The 24,150-nt window shown below is 36.4% G+C and overlaps 4 protein-coding genes and 1 non-coding gene across 5 annotated transcripts; 3 read left to right on the top strand and 2 right to left on the bottom strand.

Moving 5' to 3' along the window:
* Positions 1-3,074: 3,074 nt before the first annotated feature.
* LOC133295856 (zingipain-2) lies at positions 3,075-6,271 on the top strand. Its single transcript, XM_061494720.1, has 5 exons — positions 3,075-3,599; positions 4,249-4,484; positions 4,661-4,801; positions 4,881-5,312; positions 5,519-6,271. Exons 1-5 carry the CDS (start codon positions 3,185-3,187, stop codon positions 5,597-5,599), a joined length of 1,305 nt encoding a protein of 434 aa, XP_061350704.1. The 5' UTR covers positions 3,075-3,184; the 3' UTR covers positions 5,600-6,271.
* A 4,220-nt stretch (positions 6,272-10,491) lies between these two features.
* Positions 10,492-11,757, bottom strand: LOC133295927 (uncharacterized). Its single transcript, XM_061494856.1, has one exon. The coding sequence runs from the start codon at positions 11,578-11,580 to the stop codon at positions 10,699-10,701; it is 882 nt and encodes a 293-aa protein (XP_061350840.1). The 5' UTR covers positions 11,581-11,757; the 3' UTR covers positions 10,492-10,698.
* A 386-nt stretch (positions 11,758-12,143) lies between these two features.
* LOC133295862 (thioredoxin H-type-like) lies at positions 12,144-14,084 on the top strand. Its single transcript, XM_061494727.1, has 3 exons — positions 12,144-12,329; positions 13,199-13,321; positions 13,597-14,084. Exons 1-3 carry the CDS (start codon positions 12,240-12,242, stop codon positions 13,741-13,743), a joined length of 360 nt encoding a protein of 119 aa, XP_061350711.1. The 5' UTR covers positions 12,144-12,239; the 3' UTR covers positions 13,744-14,084.
* Positions 14,085-15,323: 1,239 nt separating this feature from the next.
* LOC133295845 (beta-galactosidase 5-like) lies at positions 15,324-20,292 on the bottom strand. Its single transcript, XM_061494706.1, has 18 exons — positions 20,122-20,292; positions 19,921-20,016; positions 19,683-19,795; positions 19,486-19,552; positions 19,310-19,402; positions 18,998-19,141; positions 18,744-18,832; positions 18,525-18,630; positions 18,304-18,391; positions 17,851-17,969; positions 17,569-17,733; positions 17,253-17,431; positions 16,849-16,958; positions 16,657-16,766; positions 16,430-16,540; positions 16,216-16,329; positions 15,932-16,134; positions 15,324-15,498 (listed from the first exon to the last, which is right to left on the bottom strand). Exons 1-18 carry the CDS (start codon positions 20,290-20,292, stop codon positions 15,324-15,326), a joined length of 2,253 nt encoding a protein of 750 aa, XP_061350690.1.
* A 3,028-nt stretch (positions 20,293-23,320) lies between these two features.
* Positions 23,321-23,393, top strand: TRNAA-AGC (transfer RNA alanine (anticodon AGC)). Its single transcript has one exon. It is a non-coding gene; the product is annotated as a tRNA-Ala (tRNA).
* The last annotated feature ends 757 nt before the right edge of the window (positions 23,394-24,150 follow it).

Raw genomic sequence — 24,150 nt, 5'->3', positions numbered from 1 at the left:
ATTTAAAACGTCACACATTCAAAGTTTAAGAGTAGATAAACCATTACAACAAAACTTATTTGCACTATTTCTGCAGAACCTATGCAATGCTCCATACCAGATGTGGGCTACATAATAAACCAGAGTTTACAAAAGCAAACTTACATAAGAACCTATGCAAAAGACCCTATAGAAGCAAATGTTCATAACAACGCATGCAGAAAGTTTGCCATTTTGGAAAATCAAACCTTGAGAACAACACATGTAGAAATGGGCCAATGGCACAAGGAATATGCTATTTTCATAGATACAAGACATGCAAAACAACACTTACACACCAGACCCAGACCCGGGTAACACAAAACTTGCACGCTTGTAAGAGACCTAAACCAGACTTGCATACTTATAATAGTCCTAAACTAGACTTGAACACTTATACCAGACCTAAATCAGACATCCAAAAATGACATGATATGAAGAATTGCCTTGTAGACTTAATATCTCCAACCAAACCATTTCCGCATGTTTACACAAATACAGAACTATATTTCTAGCTTACATGAATATCCATGTCAAAATAAGAACAGAATAAGAGCATAAGTGGCTTAGCAAAATGGAACTGCCTTCATTGCAACCATATTTGGTCTTACAAGTATCTAACAGATCTTCATCAAAACCATTTACAAAAAATTAAACTAGTATGGTATCCATGTAATATATATATAAGGCTAGATACATTATAAAAAATACTGTCTTATATTCTTCTTTGGTTAAGCAGGTCTGAGTCCTGGTATTGGAATTAACCTCATGAACCTTGATGCTGTAGTTGGGCTTACTGATTGCATTGTTTCTATATTAACAGATTCACGGGTAGCAGAACTAATTTTGCTGGTATTGGCAACTTAAGCTTCATGTCCCTTTCAATTTGCAGCTCTCTATTGTGGTTGTCTTAAACGTACAGGCTTAATTGGTGGTGGCCTTAAACCTTCAAGCCTAGTTGGTGGTGGCCTCCAACTAACAGGCAATGCATTGCATATGGTGAAATCAATTGCAGTTAATTGAACCAAATAGTGCCTCTAACAAGGTTAGCCTGCAATACAATACAAAAACATATTTAGTTACATGTCTGTTAAAAGAAATGTTCCACAATAGAGAAGCATCTTTTGAAGAAGATGATGTACCTTCACAAACCTTACTTAGCATCAACGGAACGGAACGGATTTTTGGGGATGAAAACAGGTTTGATTTTCAAAATTTTAGGACGTGTATGACAACCATTTTATTTTCTAGCACTATTTCTGAAAAGAAACAATTCTTTTCTATTTCTGTGCCTTGGAACAGTTTCTGAGAAAAAAAAATGTGTTTGATAACATGTTCTATTTTTGTTTTGAGAATGAGAATTATGTTTGATAACACAACAAATAATATAATAAAAAATAATTCCTATTAAATATAAGAAATTTCGGATCATCACTTTCTTTTCCATATGGTATGGTTGTGGTGGTGGTGGTGGTGGTTGTGACGGAAGTTGCTGCGGCGATGGCAGTGGTAATGGTGGCGGTGGCGGTAATGGTAGGGATGGTGGTGGTGGAGGTGACAGCAGTGGCTGCGACAATGGTGGTGGCGGTTGTGGTTGGTGGCGGCGACAATGGTAGCAGTGGCATGGTGATGGTGGTTGTGAGGCCATCATGGTGGTGGTGGTGGTGGTAGTGGTATGTAGGTGACAGTGGTGATGATGGTGGCGATGGTGGTGGCGGCAGCGATGGCGTGGTGATGGTAGTGGCGGGGGTGGTGGCGGCAGCGATGATGGTGACAGTAGTGGCTGCGACAATGGTAGTGGTGATTTGTGGTGGTGGTGGTGGCGTAGTGATGGCGATGGTGGTGACGGCAGTGGTTGCGATGATGGTGGTGGAGATTGATGACAGTAGTGGTGGTGACGGTGATAGTGGTGGTGGTGGTAGTTGTGGTGGTGGTGACAGTGACATGGTGGTAGTGATGGGTGGAGGTGGTGGTGATGGTGGCGGTGGCATCGTGGTGGTGGGGGTGGTGACGACGGCACTAGTGGTACGACGGTGGCGGCGATCGTGTCGAGATAATGGTGGTGATGGTGGTGGTGGTAGAGGTGGAGAGTGATTGAGAGAAATAAGTGTTTCTCATTTTGTGCCCGAGAACAAAAAAATAGAAATTTTTTGATTCTTTTTTTCTGTTTTCCAACACAAAAATTAAATCAGTTCATCCCGGGAACAAAAAAATAAATCGATTTTACCAAACGAGTTTTCTATCCAATTCTATTCCCGAGAATAAAAATTAAAAAAAAAAAAAAATTTCCGGCAAGGTAGTTATGCACATCCTATTGTGTTTTGCTTGAAATCTGAGTGAGGGGTTTTAGGTCATCCTTTGTTGGAAAAATTTGGTGGGGAAATGGGAGAGGGAAAATAAAATGTTATCTTTGACCTTACATTTACAAAACATGTGTCTAATAGGGAATTAATATTCTGATGTTAAAATTTCACATTAACTCATATGTAAAATAAGTGAAGGAGAAGCAGCAGGAAATTCAGTAAACATGTGCATTTAATGTGACATTTGACGTGTATCTGACTTTTATTAATGTGGGTACTAATTGCATTATATATCCACGCATTACCGATTTGAATTTTGTAGATGTGAAAAATGGTCACGTGATCATATTATTTATTTGATCATAATTATTTATGAATTTTCTAGTTCTCATGTTAAATGAGAATTGAGATATTATGTTGTAAAAACAAAAAAATATGTGAGACCCATATGTTAGAAAAAATTATGTGTAAGTCTCGTGTTAGCATAGAAAAATCAAAAAATGTATAAAAAGATTTCAGTTCTCATTTTAAACGACAATTATAAAACTCATCGTTTATTTAAAAATTATATATATATATATATATATATATATATATATATATATATATATATTTAATTGTGATCAAATAACATAATTAATAATGATCACTTTTTTCCACCAGTCCCACGGATTACACTTCTAAGAAATTCGAGAACAATTTTTAATCATTCAAAAACTATGACCAAGCCACGTATCTCACTTGTACAAAATTATTTACTCAGTTAATTTTAGTTGGTTGGATGATCCATATTGAAAAGGCAGGTAGCTTGACCTCGCTTATCCCTGTTTTTTAGGAATCCAAACTCGCTTTCCCCAAAAACCATGAATTGTTTGCGTACCCTTTTACAATTGGTGGCTCTGATTTTCCTTTTCACTCTTTTGTCTTTGGCCTCTGCCTCCGACACCTCTGAAGTCTTCGAAAGCTGGTGCAAGGAACATGGCAAAACATACTCTTCCGAAGAAGAGAAACGCTACAGGTTCAAAGTGTTCGAGGACAACTATGCCTTTGTCGCCCAACACAATCAAATTGGAAATTCTAGTTACACCCTCTCCCTCAACGCTTTCGCCGATCTCACCCACCATGAATTCAAGGCCTCTCGTCTCGGTTTGTCCCCTTCCTTGCTTAGATTCAACCGTGTCCAGGATCAACAACCCGATCACCATTTGAATGTTCCTTCTGAGTTTGATTGGAGAAAGAGCGGCGCGGTTACTCCGGTCAAAGACCAAGGAAGCTGTGGTATTTGCTATCTACTATTTTCCCTTTTTATTAAAAAAATGATTTTACTTCCTTAATATTGATAATTAATAGAATAAATATCTCTATTTTTTTAGCAAAGATAAATATCTCTCTTGAATCTTGATACTTTATTACCGAGTTCAATAAATGATCAGTATCCGCCTCTGCCTTTTACAATGTTGACATCAAACTGAAAGAGAAGAAGGAAAAAAAAAAATATGTTTGCATTTTTTGTGCTAAAAGGTCTGACTTGAATGTTAGACAATATTGATCTAGCTTTTGGAGTGGTAAACTCAAGTCCATAATGGCAAAAACTTTTTTCCCTGACCCATCTCAAATTGGACTAGTCGCGAAGTGATGTACCGATTGGAATATCTCAAAATAAAAATAAAAATGGTAGACAATGTTTTAGTGTTAGAAGAAGAAGGTGTGTGTCCCAGGTTATGCTGGGTTGTTAGGACTTATAAGTACTAATACTAGTACTATATGCATAAATACACGAACGATTGACAAATTACTATAATCTGATCAGCTGATTCTAATTACCTAAACTTGTAATTATCAATGTAATTTGTGATGGTAGAGAGTAAATATATATGTACACGAGATGGAATTCAGTTAGTGATAACCCTAAATGTATATTATGTAGGTGCTTGTTGGTCGTTCTCTGCTACAGGTGCTATTGAAGGTATAAATAAGATTGTCACTGGGTCTCTTGTAAGCCTTTCTGAACAAGAACTGGTAGATTGTGATAGAACCTACAACAGCGGTTGTGATGGGGGTCTCATGACCTATGCTTACCAATTTGTCATTGATAACAATGGGATTGACACTGAGGAAGATTATCCATATCAAGGTCGTGATAGTTCTTGCGATAAGAACAAGGTATTTGCATGTTTTTCTACCATTCCCCCTAAAAAATGTTGAATTGTTAAGTTTTGTAGTCTATCAAAATGCTTGTAAATTATCTTGTCATTCCTTTTTTCTCCTTTCTGTTTATTGGTTTTGCCAAGATCAGTAAGTTTGTCTGTATTCACTTTTTTCCTACACCTATTCTACAGTTAAGAAGGCATGTTGTTACAATTGATGGTTACACTGATGTGCCACCAAGTAACGAGAAAAAACTACTAAAGGCTGTTGCATCCCAGCCTGTGAGCGTGGGCATATGTGGTAGTGATAGAGCTTTCCAGTTATACTCAAAGGTTGGTCCCAGTGGTCAATATTAACATAGGTTCGCCAATTATTGATTGCAATAAGATGCTGATCTTATTTCTGTATCAGGGTATCTTTACCGGGCCATGTTCAACTTCTTTGGATCATGCAGTGTTGATTGTAGGATATGGTTCAGAAAATGGTGTAGATTATTGGATTGTAAAGAACTCATGGGGATCATCTTGGGGAATGAATGGTTACATACACATGATACGAAACAGTGGCAATTCCCAAGGACTATGTGGAATCAACATGTTAGCTTCATATCCTACCAAGACCAGTCCTAACCCTCCTACCCCACCTCCCCCAGGTCCTACAAAATGTAGTCTGTTTACTTACTGTTCAGAAGGGGAAACATGTTGCTGTGCTAGGCGCCTTCTTGGAATATGCTTTTCATGGAAATGCTGTGGGTTAACTTCTGCTGTGTGTTGTAAGGACAAGCGCTACTGTTGCCCCCAAGATTATCCTGTTTGTGATACAAGAAGGGGCCAATGTCTTAAGGTTTATATGAACTGCTTCCTTCCTATACGTGTCATAAATAAATGATCTAATGGTGTGTAAACTGAGTAATGGATTTGTCGACATATATGTTCTAATCAAATCTATTTGATTATGCATGAGTTTTAAAATCAACAATTTTAAGCTGCTTACCATGTTGCTGGCTGCATTTTTTTGTTTATGCTTACTGACTGTCTATATTCTTCCAGAGAATTGCAAATGGAACGACAACAATGGCATCTGAGAAAGAGGGCTCTTTCCGTAAGCCAAGAGGATGGGAATCTCATTAAGGTTTTATGTTTTACGTCATCCATTTGTATTATTCAGCCATTCTAGTTGCTCTCCTGTTTGTATTACTAGTATCCGTTTACGGTTCAAAAGCAAACAAATTTTGACGAATGGATTATATTCATTATGGTATGGGGATATTGATAGGGTAGGGAATGTGCGTACAATCCGAGTGTAATACTGCAGAGTACACATCTATGTTTTGGTATGTATTCTTGCCCACAGGCCACAGCTTTATTAGCATAAAGTTGTTAATACGAGAATGTGACTTATGAAGACAATTCTTGTAATAACTTGCTTCTTAAGTTCGTGGGACTAGAGACAAGGACAAGAATGTGGTATATACTGCCCCAAGAAACAGCCCCGAGGCCTCTCCTAGAGCCTGTTCTGTCTCAAGTTAGATTACAATTGCAGATGATGTGTTGTGATTTTCAAGATTGGTGAAAATGGGATGAATAATTGTGTTCATTTCGGTTGTTTATGGCATACTTGGATTAATAGTTTACATATTGTTGGATGATGAAATATGTGAAATAGTGGTGTTTATTAAGGAGACAGGTGGTGGCAAATTATTGTGCCCAAATAATAGGTAGACAGTCAAAAGAAGTGTGTCTGCACGCAGTTAGAAAAATAAGGATTTCAAGAATTATCTGTAAGGTTTAATTCTTTATTTATCGAAGGATTTACTTGATCATGGATAAGGGTCATTTTTCAAGGTTGATGGGCCCATTACCTGGCTTCAAAACAAAGACCCCAAACCCCAGTTTGTAGTGAACTACTTGAATTTTGAAGAAAAAAAATTATGGATAATTTCAATTTTAAAAATAATACTGATTTAATGAAATCTTCAAACAAATTATCGAAATAATGTAGTCAATTGCGCATATGGTAGGTGCGCGCTCCTAGTTTTGCATACAAGGATAATGTCCAACTACAACTACTACATGGCAACCCACTATGAGTTGCGTATCATCCTTGTGTGCAACTAATTATGTGCGCAACTAGTTGCATGGTATATTAAGGTCAAACCAACCCCACCTCTTTCATTTCACAACGTCTACCATGTCTCTAAATTTTTTCTCTTGGAGCTCTCTCTCGAGTAAGTCATCTAACCCTCTATCTAATTTTTTCAGTTATAGTAATAGGTATATAGACTAGGATATTGATAATTATGTATAATATGATAGTGATAATTAAGTATAATTAGGGTAGTGATCAATATGTAAAATACGGCATTGATAAATATATGTAGGCAGGGTAATAATGATTATTTTTAGGTAAAATAGTGTTAATTATATTTATGATGTGTAGTAATAACAAATAGTATTTAGTAATTAATACAAAGTGAAAATAATTAGTTAATAATTTATATATTTATCAGAAGTTTAATTACTAAAATAAATATCTTTTGGTAGATTAATTTTGAATTAGGGACATGGTTTTCTCCATTTTCCTCTTCATTATCGAATCATTCTTCTGAGCACTTTTATGATGATGGTTTCCATCAAGGTTGCATTGTCATGATTAGGGGTGATAAATGAGCTAGGGGCCTTTGGCTCGGCTCGTGAAGGCCTAAGCTTACATGCCTAATATTGATTGTTGGAATCAGGCTTGAACTTGTATAAAAGCTCGTTTAGTAAAGAGGCCTCAGACTCCAATTTAAAAGCTCGGCCTTGGAGCTTCTCAGACTGGCCTAGTATATTAATTTTTATTTATATTTTTTATACTATTTGTAATAGCCTTCTCTCTTCTCTCAATCCATTTCACCCTTATTTTATTAGTTAAACAGACTTTTTGAATGATTTTGTTCTATATTATGTTGTTTGGATATACGTTGAATTTATGAATATTTATGGAATTACTAGTGTTGTTGATTGTATATTCTATTTGGATAAATTTTTGTTGTCTTATTTTTTTTAACAAGCTAACAGGCTAAATCAAGCTTTTATTTTTTGTAAATAAGGCAGACCACAGGTCGATAATTATATTCATAACAGGTAACAGACTTAGTAAGGCCGACACATTTAAACACAGGCTTAATCTTTTAAGACCAAAGCTTAGCTCGACCCGTTAACATGATCCCAGAGAATACACTTTATTAAGGTGGCACACGCAGAGGAAAAATATGTCGCAGGCCGCATAGAACGACAGCTAGACGAGGATTCTAAAGGTCCTACGAGCACAGTATGGTGATGTGGAAGCCTAATAACATCTCGAAGATGGTTGCCGATCACTTGACTCAAGCCAAATTTATTGGGACAGTGGCCAAAGTGTCACTATTAGATAAAAAAACACACCAAAATGTCACGCCAACAGTAAATTTTCTCAAAATGCCACGTGGCATATTTCGCTACACTGTGTAGCGAAATATGTGTACAAATAATTCGCTACACGGTGTAGCGAAATATGCCGCATCAGAATGCACAGAACCAAAAAAGCCACATGTCAGACAGAGAGAATTTCGTTATACTGTGTAGGAAATTCTCCCTGTTTGACACGTGGCATTTTTTGTTCTGATGTGGCATATTTCGCTATATCGTGTAGCGAATTATTGCACACATATTTCGCTACACAATGTAGCAAAATATGCCACGTGACATTTTGACAAAATTTACTGTTAGCATGATATTTTGGTGTTTTTTTTTTTCTCAATAGTGACACTTTGACCGCTGTTCCGAATTTATTCGTGTGGCCCCCATGATTGAACTAATTACATTAATTAGTTGCACACATACCTAATGCGCAACTCACGGGAACTTGTTAACTGTCATGTACGCAACTAATTACGCACTAGACATGTCCGCAACCGGATGTATTAGTTCGATAAAATGTTAGTTTTCCATCAAATGGGTAAACTTTTTTTTAATTGCAATTATATGGTTTTTTTTCTCCCTTAATTTCGTTCTCAAATAATATGATTGCCAATAGATTTTGCTCGAGAATTTGAGTGTTAAACTAAAAACTTTTCCATTAGGTAAAACCATAATTTGCAAGAGAGTATAATTCAAACATGTCAATTTAAACTAAAAATGAACAATTTTGTGAAGAACAAGAATGCTAAATGTCACAAAGCCTATCGTGACTTCTGTACGAATAGTTTTAATGGAAACGTTTATTTCCAAGATGTACATCTTCCACTTTTTACTTGCCAAGATTTCCATCCTCATTTTATTTTATCAGGACCACCGATTATATGGAGTACGTGAAGCAATTTTCGTACCAAGGAGCATTACTTTTTTAAGAAATCAATCACAGCTAACCAAGCAGAACATGTTTGCCAGACGCACAAGCATTTGCTTATATTTTTTATATACAACTAAAATCAATAACGCATGAACGCAGGTGCATCGTGTAATCTGATAGGAATCCTGCTATAAGAGTTTATCCTAGGAAGCAATCCTGAAGAGGCCGAACAGAATTCAATTGATAACTTAAGTATTGACGGGAAGGATGCAGAAGTAAGAGCAATATCTGAGTGACCCGGCATCTAGAAATTGGGATTTGGTATTGGATGTTGGGAAGGACTAAGCTAACTGCTCTTGATCTACCTTTCTTTTTTCTGTTTCTATACGTTCATTCTTCATTACCTATAACCTGTCTCCGTTTGTATCGCAATCTTCGGTATTGCTAAATTGCTACTTTTTTAGGGTTATTAATGCAAGAATCATTCGGTTTACTTTTTGATTCTCATATTTTCCTTGATTGATATCTATCATAATCCCTGCCCCCAAAAAAAGAAATAGCAAAGGCTCTTGTGCCTTTTTCATGTGTCCACATTCTTGACAGAAAATATCAACTGTTTATGTTACTTGCCTGATGCAAGCTTTTGCAGAAACATGCCTCAGTTGTAATCAGACATGAGTAACCAAAACAATAGAAACCGTCAAAACCCTTATACAGCGTCCGATAAAATCAGGTGAAAAAGCCAGATCTGTATTGTATCTAATGGCCACAATGATAACTCATCCCACAGTCAAACACTTGCTCCAATCAGCCAGTGAAAACTAAGCAAAATATGCGTCCCAGATGATTTGGTTCCAGTAGCTCCAGTTATTTTTATTTTTATTTTTATTTAAAATGTTCATGAGCCTATCCCTCAAACTGAAACGAGTTATTTCTGCATTCAATCTTTAAACTAAAAATTGTCTCAATATTCCAATACTTGCAATTGCAGAACTGCAAAATCCAAATAAATTTGGCAAAGCCAAAGCCAATTAGCATTCATAACAATTTACATTTACTGAGAATACCAGTGATTTAATGAGGTAGTATCAACAAGTATTAGGTCTAACCCCATTTACTAGCCATAAACATCAGCAACACAGGACTTGGGAAAGAAATCTCAATCTTAGTGTATGCATTTGTTCTAAAGCAGATTATGCAGCTGACTGTCAGTGTCAGGTAGCGATATTACACAGAATCAATGTTTTCAGCAAGCTGATTTAAAATTGATAGGGTGGAAAATAGGATCCTATTAGTATGTGCCCACTGCCCAGTACAACTAATGAATTGATTTAACTCACAAGGTTCATTCCATAAAGCCACTTCACGGTGTCAATCATGATAAACATTCTCAATTAGTTTGTTGTTTGGTTCCAAGGAAAGCGCTAATACCATTTACAGTAAGGGCAATTTTAGTTCCCAAGAACAATATGGAGGAGGAGTTTGACGACCAAAAACACATACAATAAGTTGCAGAAATCATTTTATAAGTCTGATATAAAATTAGAAATTCTAACTAGTCTTTTAAATTATGCGCTTATGAATTCTTACTTATTTGGTTTAAAGGTTCAGAAACAGAAGATGCCCCACAAGACTAAAAGTGAATAATAACTATTAAGGTAGTGATAGTCCCGGGTCATGCCAATTAAGATAGGCGCAAAAAGGAACATCTTTTAGCTTGAGTTGATTTTCTAAAAGGGTTCAGATTCGCAAACCAAGAGAAAGAGGAGCATTCGCAAATTGTATCTACTATCAAGTATCAGAGTATATAAAATGTATCACAAAATCAAATAACTAGAAGCATATGAAAATGCTTACACCTTGCGTGTTGTTTCTGATATGGAATCCCAAAGGCATTGCATTTGCATTTGCATTTGCATCAAGAAGAGGAAGAAGAAGAAGAAGAAGAAGGGAAGACATCTTTGACAGCAGAGGCAGCAGTGAGGTAATTAAGCGTATTCCTTAAGGTTTCCTTCTCCCTCATCAATCTGGCTGCAGTGTCCTCTAATTCAAGAAGAGCTTGTTGCTCTCTCGGTGCACCCTCGAAAGTGCTTCCAACAAAGAACGAAAACGGCGTCGGGAACAAGTTCCTCCTCAAATCCCCAACCTCCTTCTCCGGTTTCCCACCCAACCGATTCGATAACCGAATAACGTCCTTCATGTAGGTCTCCACCTCGTTGGCCAAACCGTCCAGGTCGAGCTCCTTCGAAGGAGAAGGCCTATCCTCGAGCCACGTCACCTCAGCCACCAGGTACGGCTTCGTCCGAACCACGTTCGTCACGCGGAACCGCTCCTGCCCTTTGCAGATTAAGAAGAACCGGTCATCCACGAGCCGTTCGTGCTTGATGACTTCTCCCACGCAGCCCACGTCGGCGGTTCCCGAAACGGCGTCGCTGTAGAGAACCCCGAAGCGTAGATCCGTGTGGAGGAGAGTGTGCATCATTATCCGGTAACGGAACTCGAAGATCTGGAGAGGAAGGATTGCGCCGGGGAAGAGGACCAGAGGGAGAGGGAAGAGAGGGAGTTCGACGACGTCGTCGGACTTGGGGGAGTTGGTGTGGTGCTTCTCCGAGAATGAGGAGGCGGAGCATCGGAGGATGGAATTGGACTTCCGGCGGTGGTGGAGAACACGAAGATGCTGCGGTGTTGTTGATGATAGGAATTTAGGGTTTAAGAAGAGTGTATTTGGGTTTAAAGAAGGGTTGTGATTGTGAGGTAGAGATGAAGTTGAAGGTGAAGGGATGATCTGTGGGAATGCCATTTCCAATATGAAATTTTAGAGTATAGTATTGGAAACCATTTAATTTTGTGTTGTTAATTTAATAAGCGTGCGATTGTGTTGCTGCTGACTTCACACTCCGAATGGCGAGCGAAGCTACTGAAATGAAATCTGTGTCCAATATCAAATACACGGAAATGGTGATTTTGGGTGATTTTTAATCACAAGCGGGAGAGTATGTGGATGAGATAAAGACTAAAGAGGATTAAGCACAAAGAGAGAAGAAATATGGTTCGTGGTTCTGGATATTCCACGTGAGAATCCTATTTTATGGACAATGGAGATCGAGCTTGATATCAAGCCCAAATACATCATCCTCTTCGGCCCAACGGCCCAAATAAAATTTGACCTAAACCGAACCTTTCAATCAAATTATTAAATAATAACTAGGTCGGTCATACAAAGCAGTCATTGTCTCTGACGAAGGGCAATGCGTCACGAATATATGGACAACGCAACAAAGGCGTGTCGGCCAAATTTTTTTTTTTTAACATTTTGTGGATAAAGACAGACATATGACCAAGTTTTCAGTAATTGGAAAATCCTATATATAAGACGGAGGGAGGCGACTTGATTGATAGATATAGTTAAGACTTAAGCGAAGCGAGAAAAGATTTGAAGTTAGAGGGAGAAAGAGAAGAATGGCTGAGATCGAGGGACAAGTTATCGGTATCCACACGGTGGAGGCATGGAACGAACAGATCCAGAAGGGAAATGAATCCAACAAACTCGTTAGTACCCCCAAACTTCACCTTCATTTTTATTTTATTTTTTTTCTTCTGTTATTATATCGATCCGGGTTTATTAGGGTTTTCAAATTCCTTTATCGTTTCCTGCCTTTCAAGGGGCCAATTTTTGTGACCAACCTCAACTCTGGATTCCTTTGTACATAGAGATAGATTTGTTAATTTTGCGAACCGTTTTGGGGTTATCTCTCTTAAATTGTGAGGCTAAGTTATTTTGTCAAATTTTCCTAATTAATCAACACAGAATTATCAGGTTTTTCCTGAAATTTGTGGAGAAGTGCTAGACTGCTACTCTTTACTCTTTCTTGGAAATTAGCATGGTGGATGCTTTTCAGATTTTTCTAAATGAGATGAGGACGTAGCTAATAGTATGGTCCATCATGGATAAGATAATTCCTAGATTATCTATTCCTACGAAATCGGTGCTGGTCGGTTGAACATGGTACCAGCATGAAGATCGTTGTCCCTCTGATATTTTCATCCCCTATTAGTCAATGTATAAATTTGATTCTTGCCCTGTTTTCTCCTGTCTCTGGATTCTTAATTAATATGCATGTTTGGCTTTTTAAAATCCGATCACATTTTGCAACATGTTCATTTTGTATCCAAATTGCAACGTTTGAGAACACCTTCATCTTTTTTTTATGGTGATCTAACATCAGTATTTACTTGGCACTTTTCTTAGTGGCATTGTTTTGAAATCTTCAATTAGCCTGAAGTTACACCATTGTTCTTAAAAATTTTAGCTGCCTCGTTTTGTGATTTAGTCTGTTATTGACGATCGAAGCATTGTTGGCATGATTTATGATTCTCTATAACTGTTAATCAATACTGAAAGGAAATTACATTAATAGATTGTGGTGGATTTTACTGCTTCTTGGTGCGGCCCGTGCCGATTCATTTCCCCAATTCTAGCAGAGATAGCTAAAAAGCTGCCAAATGTCACCTTCCTCAAGGTGGATGTGGATGAGTTGAAGGTGAGCATATCTAAATCTACCGGGATGATATTATTTTATGAGTAAATACCCTTTTTAGTCCCTAACAAAAATCACGGTCTCCACTTTAGTCTCTTACAAAAATAAATTAGTCAGTTAGTCCCTAACAAATTCGAAGAGACAAAAGTGGGGATCATGTTTTTTTGTTAGGGATAAAAAATGGTCTTTACTCTTATTTTATTTTTATTTCCAAATCCTAAAGTGTATGAAGATTATTTCTTTAACTAAGAATCCTGCATTCACCGTGATTCCTTCAGACTGTTTCTGAGGAGTGGGGTGTTGAGTCTATGCCAACCTTCCTGTTCTTGAAAGAAGGCAAGCTAGTGGACAAGGTTGTGGGTGCTAAGAAGGAAGAGCTGCAACTGACAATAGCAAAGCATGCAACTGCAACTGCTGCTGCTTGAAGTATCATTTGAATATGTTGAGAATAGATTGCTGTTTTTGAGTCAGTTTGCAGTTTACTGTTTTTGAGTGAGTTTGCTTTATTTCGGTATTGGGTTTAGATGGGAATAGATCATTCTCAGGTTAAAATTTTACATGAATTTTAACGTAAAGGATCCTTTCCCGAGTTTGGATTGAGTCAGATTGTATTATTTCAGTATGGGATTGGACTAGGGTGTATATATAAATAAGATCGTTGAACTATTGTTAATGAAACGAGCAATATGATAAGCAACTAACTTGCATTAGCAAGTGGTTACTATATATATGAAAATATTTAGCGTTGTGCGTCTTAATTTTATCATCCCGTGGCATTGCTAACTGCTATTCATTGTTCAAAATCAGCAGCAGGGTATAATGGCGGCACACTGATTTAAAGTTAGAATCTACTGCTGCAAAATAAAAAGATTGTTTTTGGAATTTTATGAATGGAAAGCAACCCCTCGCTTCTTCGACAAACCCATCCGTGATTGTTTCCTTCGATGGGTCGTGTACTAACATATTGAGAGAATAAATCACAAATCATATGGGGTCATATTTTAATAAGTTGGGGGCGATAGCGTGCATTTAAAACTGACCAAAGACTCAGAACTAGTGATAATTATTGGAATGAACCTGAAGAATTTCATAATTTATATCAAGTGGTGGGCTATGGATTGTATATATTCGGGTGATATGTGATTGTGATTGTTATTAACAAATCACAGGCTGACGCCTAGAAAAAGGTTGAAGAATCATAATTGGCAGCACGATGGCATTGGATTATAGTGGAAATTTCGACACGAACGATGGATAGAAGCAACATGACTGCAGCACAATAGATTATATATCACATGAAAACATTTGGGTTATATGAAATGATGGTCTAGCTGGGGAAAATGTTATTTCTTTAAATAACAATGATCATTGCCAATTAAGCATGCCTCTTGCTAAATATAAACTTCCCAATCACAAGTACTCTCTTCACTGTATGGTCAGTCGCTGAAGTGGAGGCTATACACAAGTACTCTCTTCCTGACAAGATGACTGGTGAGCAAAACAGTTGCCGAGCATGCAACTGCTGCTGCACGAGTCTAGGAATATCATTCATATGGGGTCATCAATGAGGATCGCGTGGATAAATGGTTGCTTTCACATATTGCTTAAACCGCTTTAACTGGTAATGATTGAAACTAGTGACATTTTGATGATTGAATGGCAACTACAAACATACGTGCATGTACCTATGTACATACATTTTATAAATAAATGAACGAAAGAACCTCTCTTAAGATTGTAATTTTCTTTCTTCCAAGTAGATACATTGTCATGTTGAAAATAAATACACAAATCATCGTGGCAACATCTTTTGTGTCAATCACGGTGGTCCATTTTGAGGCAAGATCAAGAAGAGAAAGAGACCATAGAATTAGGGATAAACACATCTAACCCTGAAGGGATGAATTTCCACGTACCAACTGAAGTTGATTTATTGCGAAGTTATGATAACTTATTGCTTCAAAGCTACCCTCGTTTCAAGCAATGCCAACTAAAGCCAGAGAATTCACAAGTGGACGTACAATGTCTTGTTCCCGTTCTTTAATTCTTTGAATTCACTAGCTGCTGGAGTATGTACCATTCTCTTTACTAGAGATATTTTCCAAGGATTTCCTCCTAATTCTTCTAACACCACTATCAAGTTCTTTGTTGGCTTTAGCCAGGACCTTGGAATGTGATACCTGCGAAATTCCAACAGCAAACGGGTAAATATGTATATTCTTCATTATTGGCCTCTGATATAGAATAATACATAGTGGCATTGGATCTAGGACATTTTACCAAAAAAAGTCGTGTCATCATCATGACACACACACACACACATATATATATATATAGAGAGAGAGAGAGAGAGAGAGAAATGCAGATGCTACTTGACACAACCAAAGGCAAATATTTCACACACACACACACATATATATAGAGAGTAATGCTACTTGACACATTTAAAGGCAAATATTCAAAATAACACACCCCTCCGCACAATATTTTATCACTTTGCACATGACATTGAGATCTGACAGACTGTAAAAGTTCAATGGCTCTCTGATTGTACCATTTTCCTAGAAATAAAGAAGTAAGGTTGAAGTTAAATCTTTTAGAGAAAAGCAGTACCATTGCTGAGTGGGTTGTCCACAACCAAGTTGGCATTCTACAGGCCGGAATGTCCCAGAATAGCTGCAAGAATTACAGTCACCCTTTGCATGAGCCATCCAATATCTTCCTATGCTCTGCCCGTTTATCCATACTTGACCCTTTCCCATACTTCCCAGGTCCAAAGCCAATGGTTCGTTTCCCTCAGGTGCGTTGAAATAAGCCTGGAGGTTCCAAGTTGATGGTAAGCATCTAGTTAAATACTGCAGCATATCTTGTTATTAGCCAGTAGTAACTGCTCTTACCTTGTGCCATTTCAATTCCGACCTGCTTTGTGTAGCCAGTGACTCTTGGACCCAATCAACAGATGAGACACCATTTGGAGAAGCCAAATTCATAGCCTCTCCTTTTAGGCCAACCTGTTGGAGAAGATACAGTAATTAGAAAAGAATTTCTCGTCATATTAATTGAAACTTATGAACACATAAATTTTTGTGTATTTTTCTGTGAGCGTTGTACCTGATATGACCATTTATTCCACGTCAAATCTTTCTGTCCGTGGTCAAGACCATGGAGCAAAACTGGACCAGTGATCCCTGTATTCCACGTTTCATAATGCCGGCCAACATTCTTCCGATGAAAAATGGAAAAAGGAAAGAGCAAAATCAATCAGTGACTAACGACTTATTTGCCAAGCAAATTGAAACACTTGAAGTAGCACAAGCAGCAAGGCACTAAGTACTAACTGGTAATCCGACGGTCATGCTGAGAAGCGCAATTTTATTTGTTCCAGCGTGTAGGTTGATAGGCCCATTAAATGTGCAAGTTCTCTGTTCTCTTGTCCCAAAGGCTGACCCTGTAAGAGCAATCATTTATCTTCATTCACCTCAAAATCAATCAATATAAGAACTACCATGTTTAACTGCATATCTTCGTACCTGAAAATTGCCCATTAACAAACACATGAACGGCATGCCCAGCAGACTGCACGCTAATGCTGGGTTTGTATCCTCCTCGAATAAATGATTCTGATGAACTTATGTCAACACTGCGGCATGGCAACAAGAAATCAGTTAAGGTTTCAAATGCTGAACGTAGGATAATAGAATCTATCCCACAAAGAATTTAAATTTGAAAGATGTCAAAAATGGCCAAGTTCAGGAACTTCTTGCAAACTAAAACAAGCAAATTTCTTCTGCTAGAATCTGCATACTGTTACAAACTTACAAAAGCCATTGAGGAATTTACTGTTTTGTCATTGTACAAATAACCCGAACGAATTCTAAAATATTTCATAGCTGTTTGAAAATCTAGGAGATAACCTTTATATCGAGCAACTTACTTGGTTATGTACCATAGATAGTCACTGGTGTCTCTGGTAACGTTCAGCTGTTCTAAGAGTCCAGCAGCTGTAATCCTTGAACTTTCGGCCATAGAAGATAGATCTTCATCATAGGTCTCCCATGAGAACAACTTAGAACTGATGGGAAGCATTTTTACCTGTGAAGTTTGAACTCTCACCTTCATGAAGACATAACACTCCAATCAATTACTTGATGCAAAGGGCAAGGCTGATAAGAAATAAATACTGATGGACAACAAAATTTTACATCACATTTATTTGACATAGCGCAAAAGGTCCCTTGAAATATTCTTACTTTTGCAGTATTAAATACAGAAGTTCTGCAATCAGGAAGGATGCTTATGGACCAAGGAGGCAAGTCATAGGGCCTGTTATTGAACATCACCCTCGCACCAGATTGTGCATGATAGTTTGCTAGAAAAGCTGCACATGTTCCTGTCCCTGACGAGAATACATGAGCCTGGAAAATCATAAAGCACATAGAGAAAAGAAGGTAATTGTTACCACAAAGACTAGTTTATCATAAACAAGCACGAAACTAGAAGAGGGTAATTGCTTCATCTGGGAGACAACTCACCTGCTGAAAAGTTCCTAATGATGTAACAGTAGGATCCGAAGAAACCAAAGCATGCTCACATTGCTTGATAGCTTTATGAAGCTCCTTCAAATGACTATATTTTGGTTGCCTGATCAAGCCTAAACACAGTGAAGTGCTCAATTGCAACATGCTCGTATACGTTAGGATGGAACAATATATAACATTAAACTATCTTAAGGCCACAACAGGTGGAAACAAAATCCAGTCTCAATTCACCCTTGCGCGCGTGTCTAATGGGGAAAAGAGAGAGGTCATATTCATCTATACTTTAACTGGAGAATTATGAGGCATTATTTCATGGGCTTGGTTGTCGTTTAAAAACATGAATTCACAGCTTAGTAAACTATATCTGTACTGCTCCAGTTAGATGACTAGTTAATAATGGAGGAAACAAAATAATGAATCTTCTCATTATCAGCATGTTTTTCTCACCATATTCATCAATTGGAGCGTCATAGTCATAGCTTGTAGTGATGAACGGGCCTCCAGCAGATCGTCCAAAGTTAGTCCCTCCATGGTACTATCATTTTTCAATAATCACAGGTGAAAATTCAGATTTTAAAGTAAGGCAACAAGAAGAACCACCAAGCCTTGTCCCACTAGTGAGGTTATTTGTTGTTAAATTGGGAAATAAACCATAGAAGGTGACTAACCATGTAATAATTCACATATGAGCCACCCTTTTGTATGAAACGAGCAACTGCAAATGCTAGATCCTGAACTGGTCGCTGGTGAATTGGGCCACCAAATTCTGTAAACCTTATGATCATGGGGAGTAGAAAAAAGATTTTAGAACAAAAGGGTAAAGAAATTAAAGAGCCGTATCTAAAGCTACAGAACCAACTTCAAACATGATACAATATATAGCTTACCAGCCACTCCAAGACTCAGTCCACAGGTTAGGCTTGTATGGTTTATTTGGAGAGAAATCATCACAGTAAAAACCGTTGCATGAATTTATCTGTAGTGGGAATTCGATGGATCATATTCAACCCTTAATAAAAATACAGTGATGATGAACTTAAAGAAAGAACTTGAGACCAAACAAAATCTGTTGTTGAAGTCAATCCCCGTGAAGTGTGACAACTGAAGCAAATGAATCAACCAAGAGAATGAGAGGGCTCACCACAGGATCTGGGGCATCATTTTCCTTGCACATCACCCAGGGGACTCCTGTACCCAATCCAACAGCCATACTTGCAGCCCAGTTTATGTATGCATGACCAGCAGTTCCCATTGCCCCGCTCTCAGGTCCGAACTCGTTCTCAATCTAGAAAACACAACAGAAGTGGAGTTAAAAAAAAAAAAGGTTAAGATTTCATCTTGAAGTAGTGATTATTAGTATGAATGCGCAAGTGCCAGATCCACTCCAAGGTTTTACACTCTAGGTTTTTGAGTATTTATTCGGTTATGCCATATATTGAAAGGAACTGTATACCTGAGAAAGAATAATTGGACCACCCTGAGATTGAAACAACTTTTCACCCTTCATCATCTGGACAATTTTCTGGGTGAAACCTTGCATTGCCGCCTGAAAATAAAAACAGCAATGTCAGATTATTCAAGACTTGAGTCAACAGGGAAAAATCATGTCAATGAAATTAAAAGTTAAACCTTGAAAGGCTCATTATCCGTTCTGAAGCTTATGCCAGGAACATACTTCAACCAAACAGGAATTCCTCTACAGCAACAAAAAATGTGATTGTGAATCACAATAAGCCTACATACTAAGCAGCTAAACAAGAAATCTTGCGGATATAAACGAAAATGGTATATATTCAACAACAACAAAAAATGGAAGCTGCATGTACCCAAAGTTCCACTCAGCGCATACATAAGGTCCAATGCGAAGATTGGCATAAAGCCCCACCTTCTGCACTGTCTTAATGAACCGCACTAGATCATATCTTCCTTCAAAATTGTACTGCAACCCATCATCAGAAAAATAATAAAGAACCCAAAAAATAAAAAAATAAAAAATAAAAAAGAATCTTTATTTTTTTATAATGAGATTGGTTCATGGAGATAAAGGAAGATCCAATGCAGTACATTGCCAGGAGATGGTTCATGAACATCCCAGAAGACATAAGTGTCTATGACATCAAGACCTCCGTGTTTTGCCTTCCCAATTAGATCCTCCCACATCTACATGTTACAGAAATCACACATTTGTAACAAACAACAAAAGAAGAAGCTTGAAACACAAATCTAGAGGGAATGGCTAAAAAGTGAAGAAAATGGAAGACATACCTCAGGGGTGCTTCTGGGATAGTGAATTGAACCGGAGATGAGGACTCTCCTTTGGCCATTGATGAGAAGGGCCTTTCTATCGTAGGTTACGTTGCAATGGATAAGCTCAGAACCCATGAACAAGACCATGAAAAACAATACTAAAAGCTTAGAAAGTGAATTGATTTCCATGTCTCTTCAATTAACCTCAATTCTGTAGCTAGCTGAGTGGAGGGAAATATTTTGAAAACAAGAACAACCTTATATGTTGCCTATGCATCTGAAACTAAAACACTCGACAGCAGCTCCCATTGTGCTACTACTGTTCTCCAGTGGCTACTTTAATAATTATTGTTGTCTGTTTCGGGAAGTGTATATTCATTGGAATTCATTTTATTTTTGTTCTTATTTTTCTTTGGGAAGCCCATTGGCATTGCTGATGCTCATGCTACCAAAGGACGTTGCTACTATTTTAATTTGAAGAAGATCATCATGCTTTGCGAGTCCAATTCCCTTTACAGTTTGCCTTTGGAGCTGATTTCTTCCTTTTCTTAATTATTTTTATATTTTTCTAATATTGTTTAATTTATTTTAAATATATGTGATTGCAATGAACTTTTTTTTTTTTTCAACAAATTCATATATATTTTAATAAATGTATACGCATTCTACAGTACAAAAAGTCTCTCATTACTCTCTTTCTTTGAAAAGGTCATCCTTTTATATCGTGTGCTTGCGGAGTGTGGACCCGTACCCCTGCCCTCTGTGCGCTAGCTTCGTTTGCATGTCTCCCTCCCACATAGCCTCACTTTGTGTTGTGGACATTTGTACTAGTTCTGAAATATCTACTTTTTTTTATCGAGGAGCTGTAAAAAAACAAAATTTCTATCTTGTGAAGTAAATCAAAAAATATTTAACTTTTATTGATTTGGATCATTAAATTGTACATGAGGTTGGAACATATTAAACATGTCGTCGACCGGATGACACTACCGCTAAATCTTTGAAAAGTGGTATATGCACCAAAAAAGTTTATTATAAACTCCTCACAAAACTTAAATATAATTTTGAACGATTATGTTTTCTTATAATTGAGGTTATTTAGGATGGGTTTCCAAGAAAAATATTTTATATGTCTTATTTATTTTAGAAATATTTTTTATAAAAGTTAAAGATATTTAAAAAAAAAAAATAGTTTTGACTTCTGTTTTTTTTTAGAAACAGGAACAGACTTTTTCTGAGAATTTTTTTTTAAAAAAAAAATAATTTTTTGAGAAAGAAAAAATATACATCTAAAGGGACTCTTAATAGCTAGCTTCATTGATCATTATGTAATTACCTTAAATAATGAGATATTTAAAATGGGGAAAAATAGAATTTTGAATAAATTATTTAAGGAATATTCAATATTTCTATTAAGTCTTTACAAAAATATAAGAATTTGAGCATCTGGCAAAAATGCTTGAAGAATGACAATAGTACTATCTAAAACAAAGAATATTCTTATAATTAGAAAGAATAATAATAATAATAATAATAATAATAACCCTTGTCATATCTCATGAAGTGTTTGACTTTTAGCTTCTTCCAAAATTAAATACTTCTTACAAGGATTACTGTCCTAATAACGGGCGTTAGGTCAAATTAAGCCTATAACTTTATTTTTAATTTGTAAGGGTGGTCGATGTAAGATTATTTATTTTAAGATTTAAACCTTTATTTATTTAAAAATATAATTCCTTGTCGCTGTGCCTAATTCCTAAACTCTTATTGTTCAGCGAGATTGATTACAAGAGAACATAATTCCTAAATCTGTTTAGCCTGGTTTTTTTTATCTTAAAAATTACTTTAAAATTAATGTTAAAAATAAGTTATTAAAAATTAAGTTAGAATAAAACTGAATTTGTTTGATATTTAATCCATATGTCGTTTATTGAAAATTTGGTCCATAATGTTTGAGTTACCTTGATGATATTCGGGGTTAAAATTTATGAGAATAAATATTGTATATTGAGGCAATGTTAGCACTTCTATCTCATAAAATAACCCTCTACGTTTAAACATTTGTTCATCGAAAAATTAACGATGGAGATTAATAAAATGAATGAGGTTAGAAAATTATCCCGGAGTAAGAGGTCGTCACCGGAGCAGAAGTTCATATTTGAAAACAATAAATGTATATCTTGTTGTCATTAATTATTATTATTATTATTATTATTATTATTATTATTATTATTATGTAAATTAACGTCCAAAATCTCATGGATAATATGATATGGAAAACTTGCCAGGAGACACCGTGTTTATCGCCGTTTGTCTCCCAGGATTGCTTCGAAGTTTATGAATCCTTGTTCCTGCAACTTTTAGATGTTACTTACCGTTTACGTCGGGGCGAAACGTTTAATTCCTTAGATTAGATGAGATGGGTCAAGGTGAGTGCATCATTATTCTCCCCTATATTATGCCACATAGGATACTTATGATTATAAATTTAATAGCCGTAGGGCCATTCAAACCAGAAGATAACAATGTATCATCACCTACTCCACCCACTTTTTTTTTTCCCCCTTTCTCCAATATTTCGGTAAAAGAAAGTGCACCACCACTTGTTCATTGATTTTGTGTGTGTGTTTTTTTAAAGCTCACCACAAAATAGAGAGACAGAAACAAATGATAAAAAAAATATAGGCGCGCTTGTATAATTTTTTTTTTTTTTAAAAAAAAAGTCTATAATATAATTTATCTAAAATTCTATAAAGAGCTTGAGAGATTATAATCTAAATTGAAATAATTTAAATTTAAATTATTTCAATTTGAAAGAACTAATTACTTATTATAAAGAATTTGAACAATTTTAATGAAAAATATTTTTTCTTAAATAAATAAAGGCAAGCAAACCCTTCAAAAATCAGAAGAGTTCGCAAAAATACATAGCACCCTTAACACTCTAAATAATTTTTTTTTAATCCTTTCCAAAAGAAGAAGGTAGAATTATAAGTGTAATTTGGTTATTCCAAGGCTTTTGGTGGAAAAGGAATAACCCAAATAAGTTGAAAGAGGTAAACGAATTTAGTTTATTTCATCAATAGAATATTCAGAAGATATGCTATTTAAGAATTTATTTTTGAATTGTTTGAGTGAGTACAGATGCATTATATTGTTTTAAGGAGAGAAAATAATTAAATAATTAATAAAACATATCTAGTTCAGTTGTCAAGTTGGGGATGTAGCTCAGATGGTAGAGCGCTCGCTTAGCATGCGAGAGGTACGGGGATCGATACCCCGCATCTCCATTTGTTTTTTTTATAAATTCCTAATGTTTTTCGGGTATTAGGTTGTCCATTGATAAAATGAAAGGCCAGATACCATAGGCCCAGAGAGTTTATTGAAAATGGAAAAAATGTATGTGAGGCCTATCTGGTTGTCAAGTATCTCCTAGACTAGTAGTAATCACTTCGAGCCATTCGCACATCCTCTCATAAAACAAAACCCACGCACAAGTTAAATTGTCAAGGAAGAAGAAGCCAATAATATGGTCAGCAAAAATATCCCCCAATGTACGAATTGGACTGGGTAAGGTTGTAAAAGTGGGCTCCATGGTTCTGGGCCCATTGTTACTTTAAAACAGTGGGCTATGCAAATGACATTGGACATGCTGACATGGTGGTAGAGTCAACAGGTATTGAACATTGAAGCGTCGGGGTTTTGAATAATGGCTTTGTTTATGCCTATAGCCCTATTGTTCTATTATTAGCGCTAACGCGACATAAACCAAATGTGTAACAAAATGTGTACCTGGCGTGAAATGTTCAATGTATGCTGTTAGCAATTTTAAGGGACAGTAAAAATATCATTTCAACCTTATATGCGAATTAATAGTTTTATATTAATAATTTTATATAATACATAGGTTCTATTTGAAGTTTTATAATATTTAATTATTTATTAATAGAATTAATGCGGTGATAATTAAATTTATGACCAAATGGTCACTCAGGTTCTGAGCCATAAAAAAAATCAATTCAACTAAAAAATTTAAAAATTTAATAT

Source organism: Gastrolobium bilobum, unplaced genomic scaffold, assembly GCF_033153095.1.
Source record: "Gastrolobium bilobum isolate Gb01-03AN ecotype WA unplaced genomic scaffold, APGP_CSIRO_Gbil_v1 utg2195, whole genome shotgun sequence".
NCBI classification, from domain to species: Eukaryota; Viridiplantae; Streptophyta; class Magnoliopsida; order Fabales; family Fabaceae; genus Gastrolobium; species Gastrolobium bilobum.
Note: the sequence above shows the minus strand (reverse complement) of the source record. Positions and strands in the feature narration are given on the sequence as shown.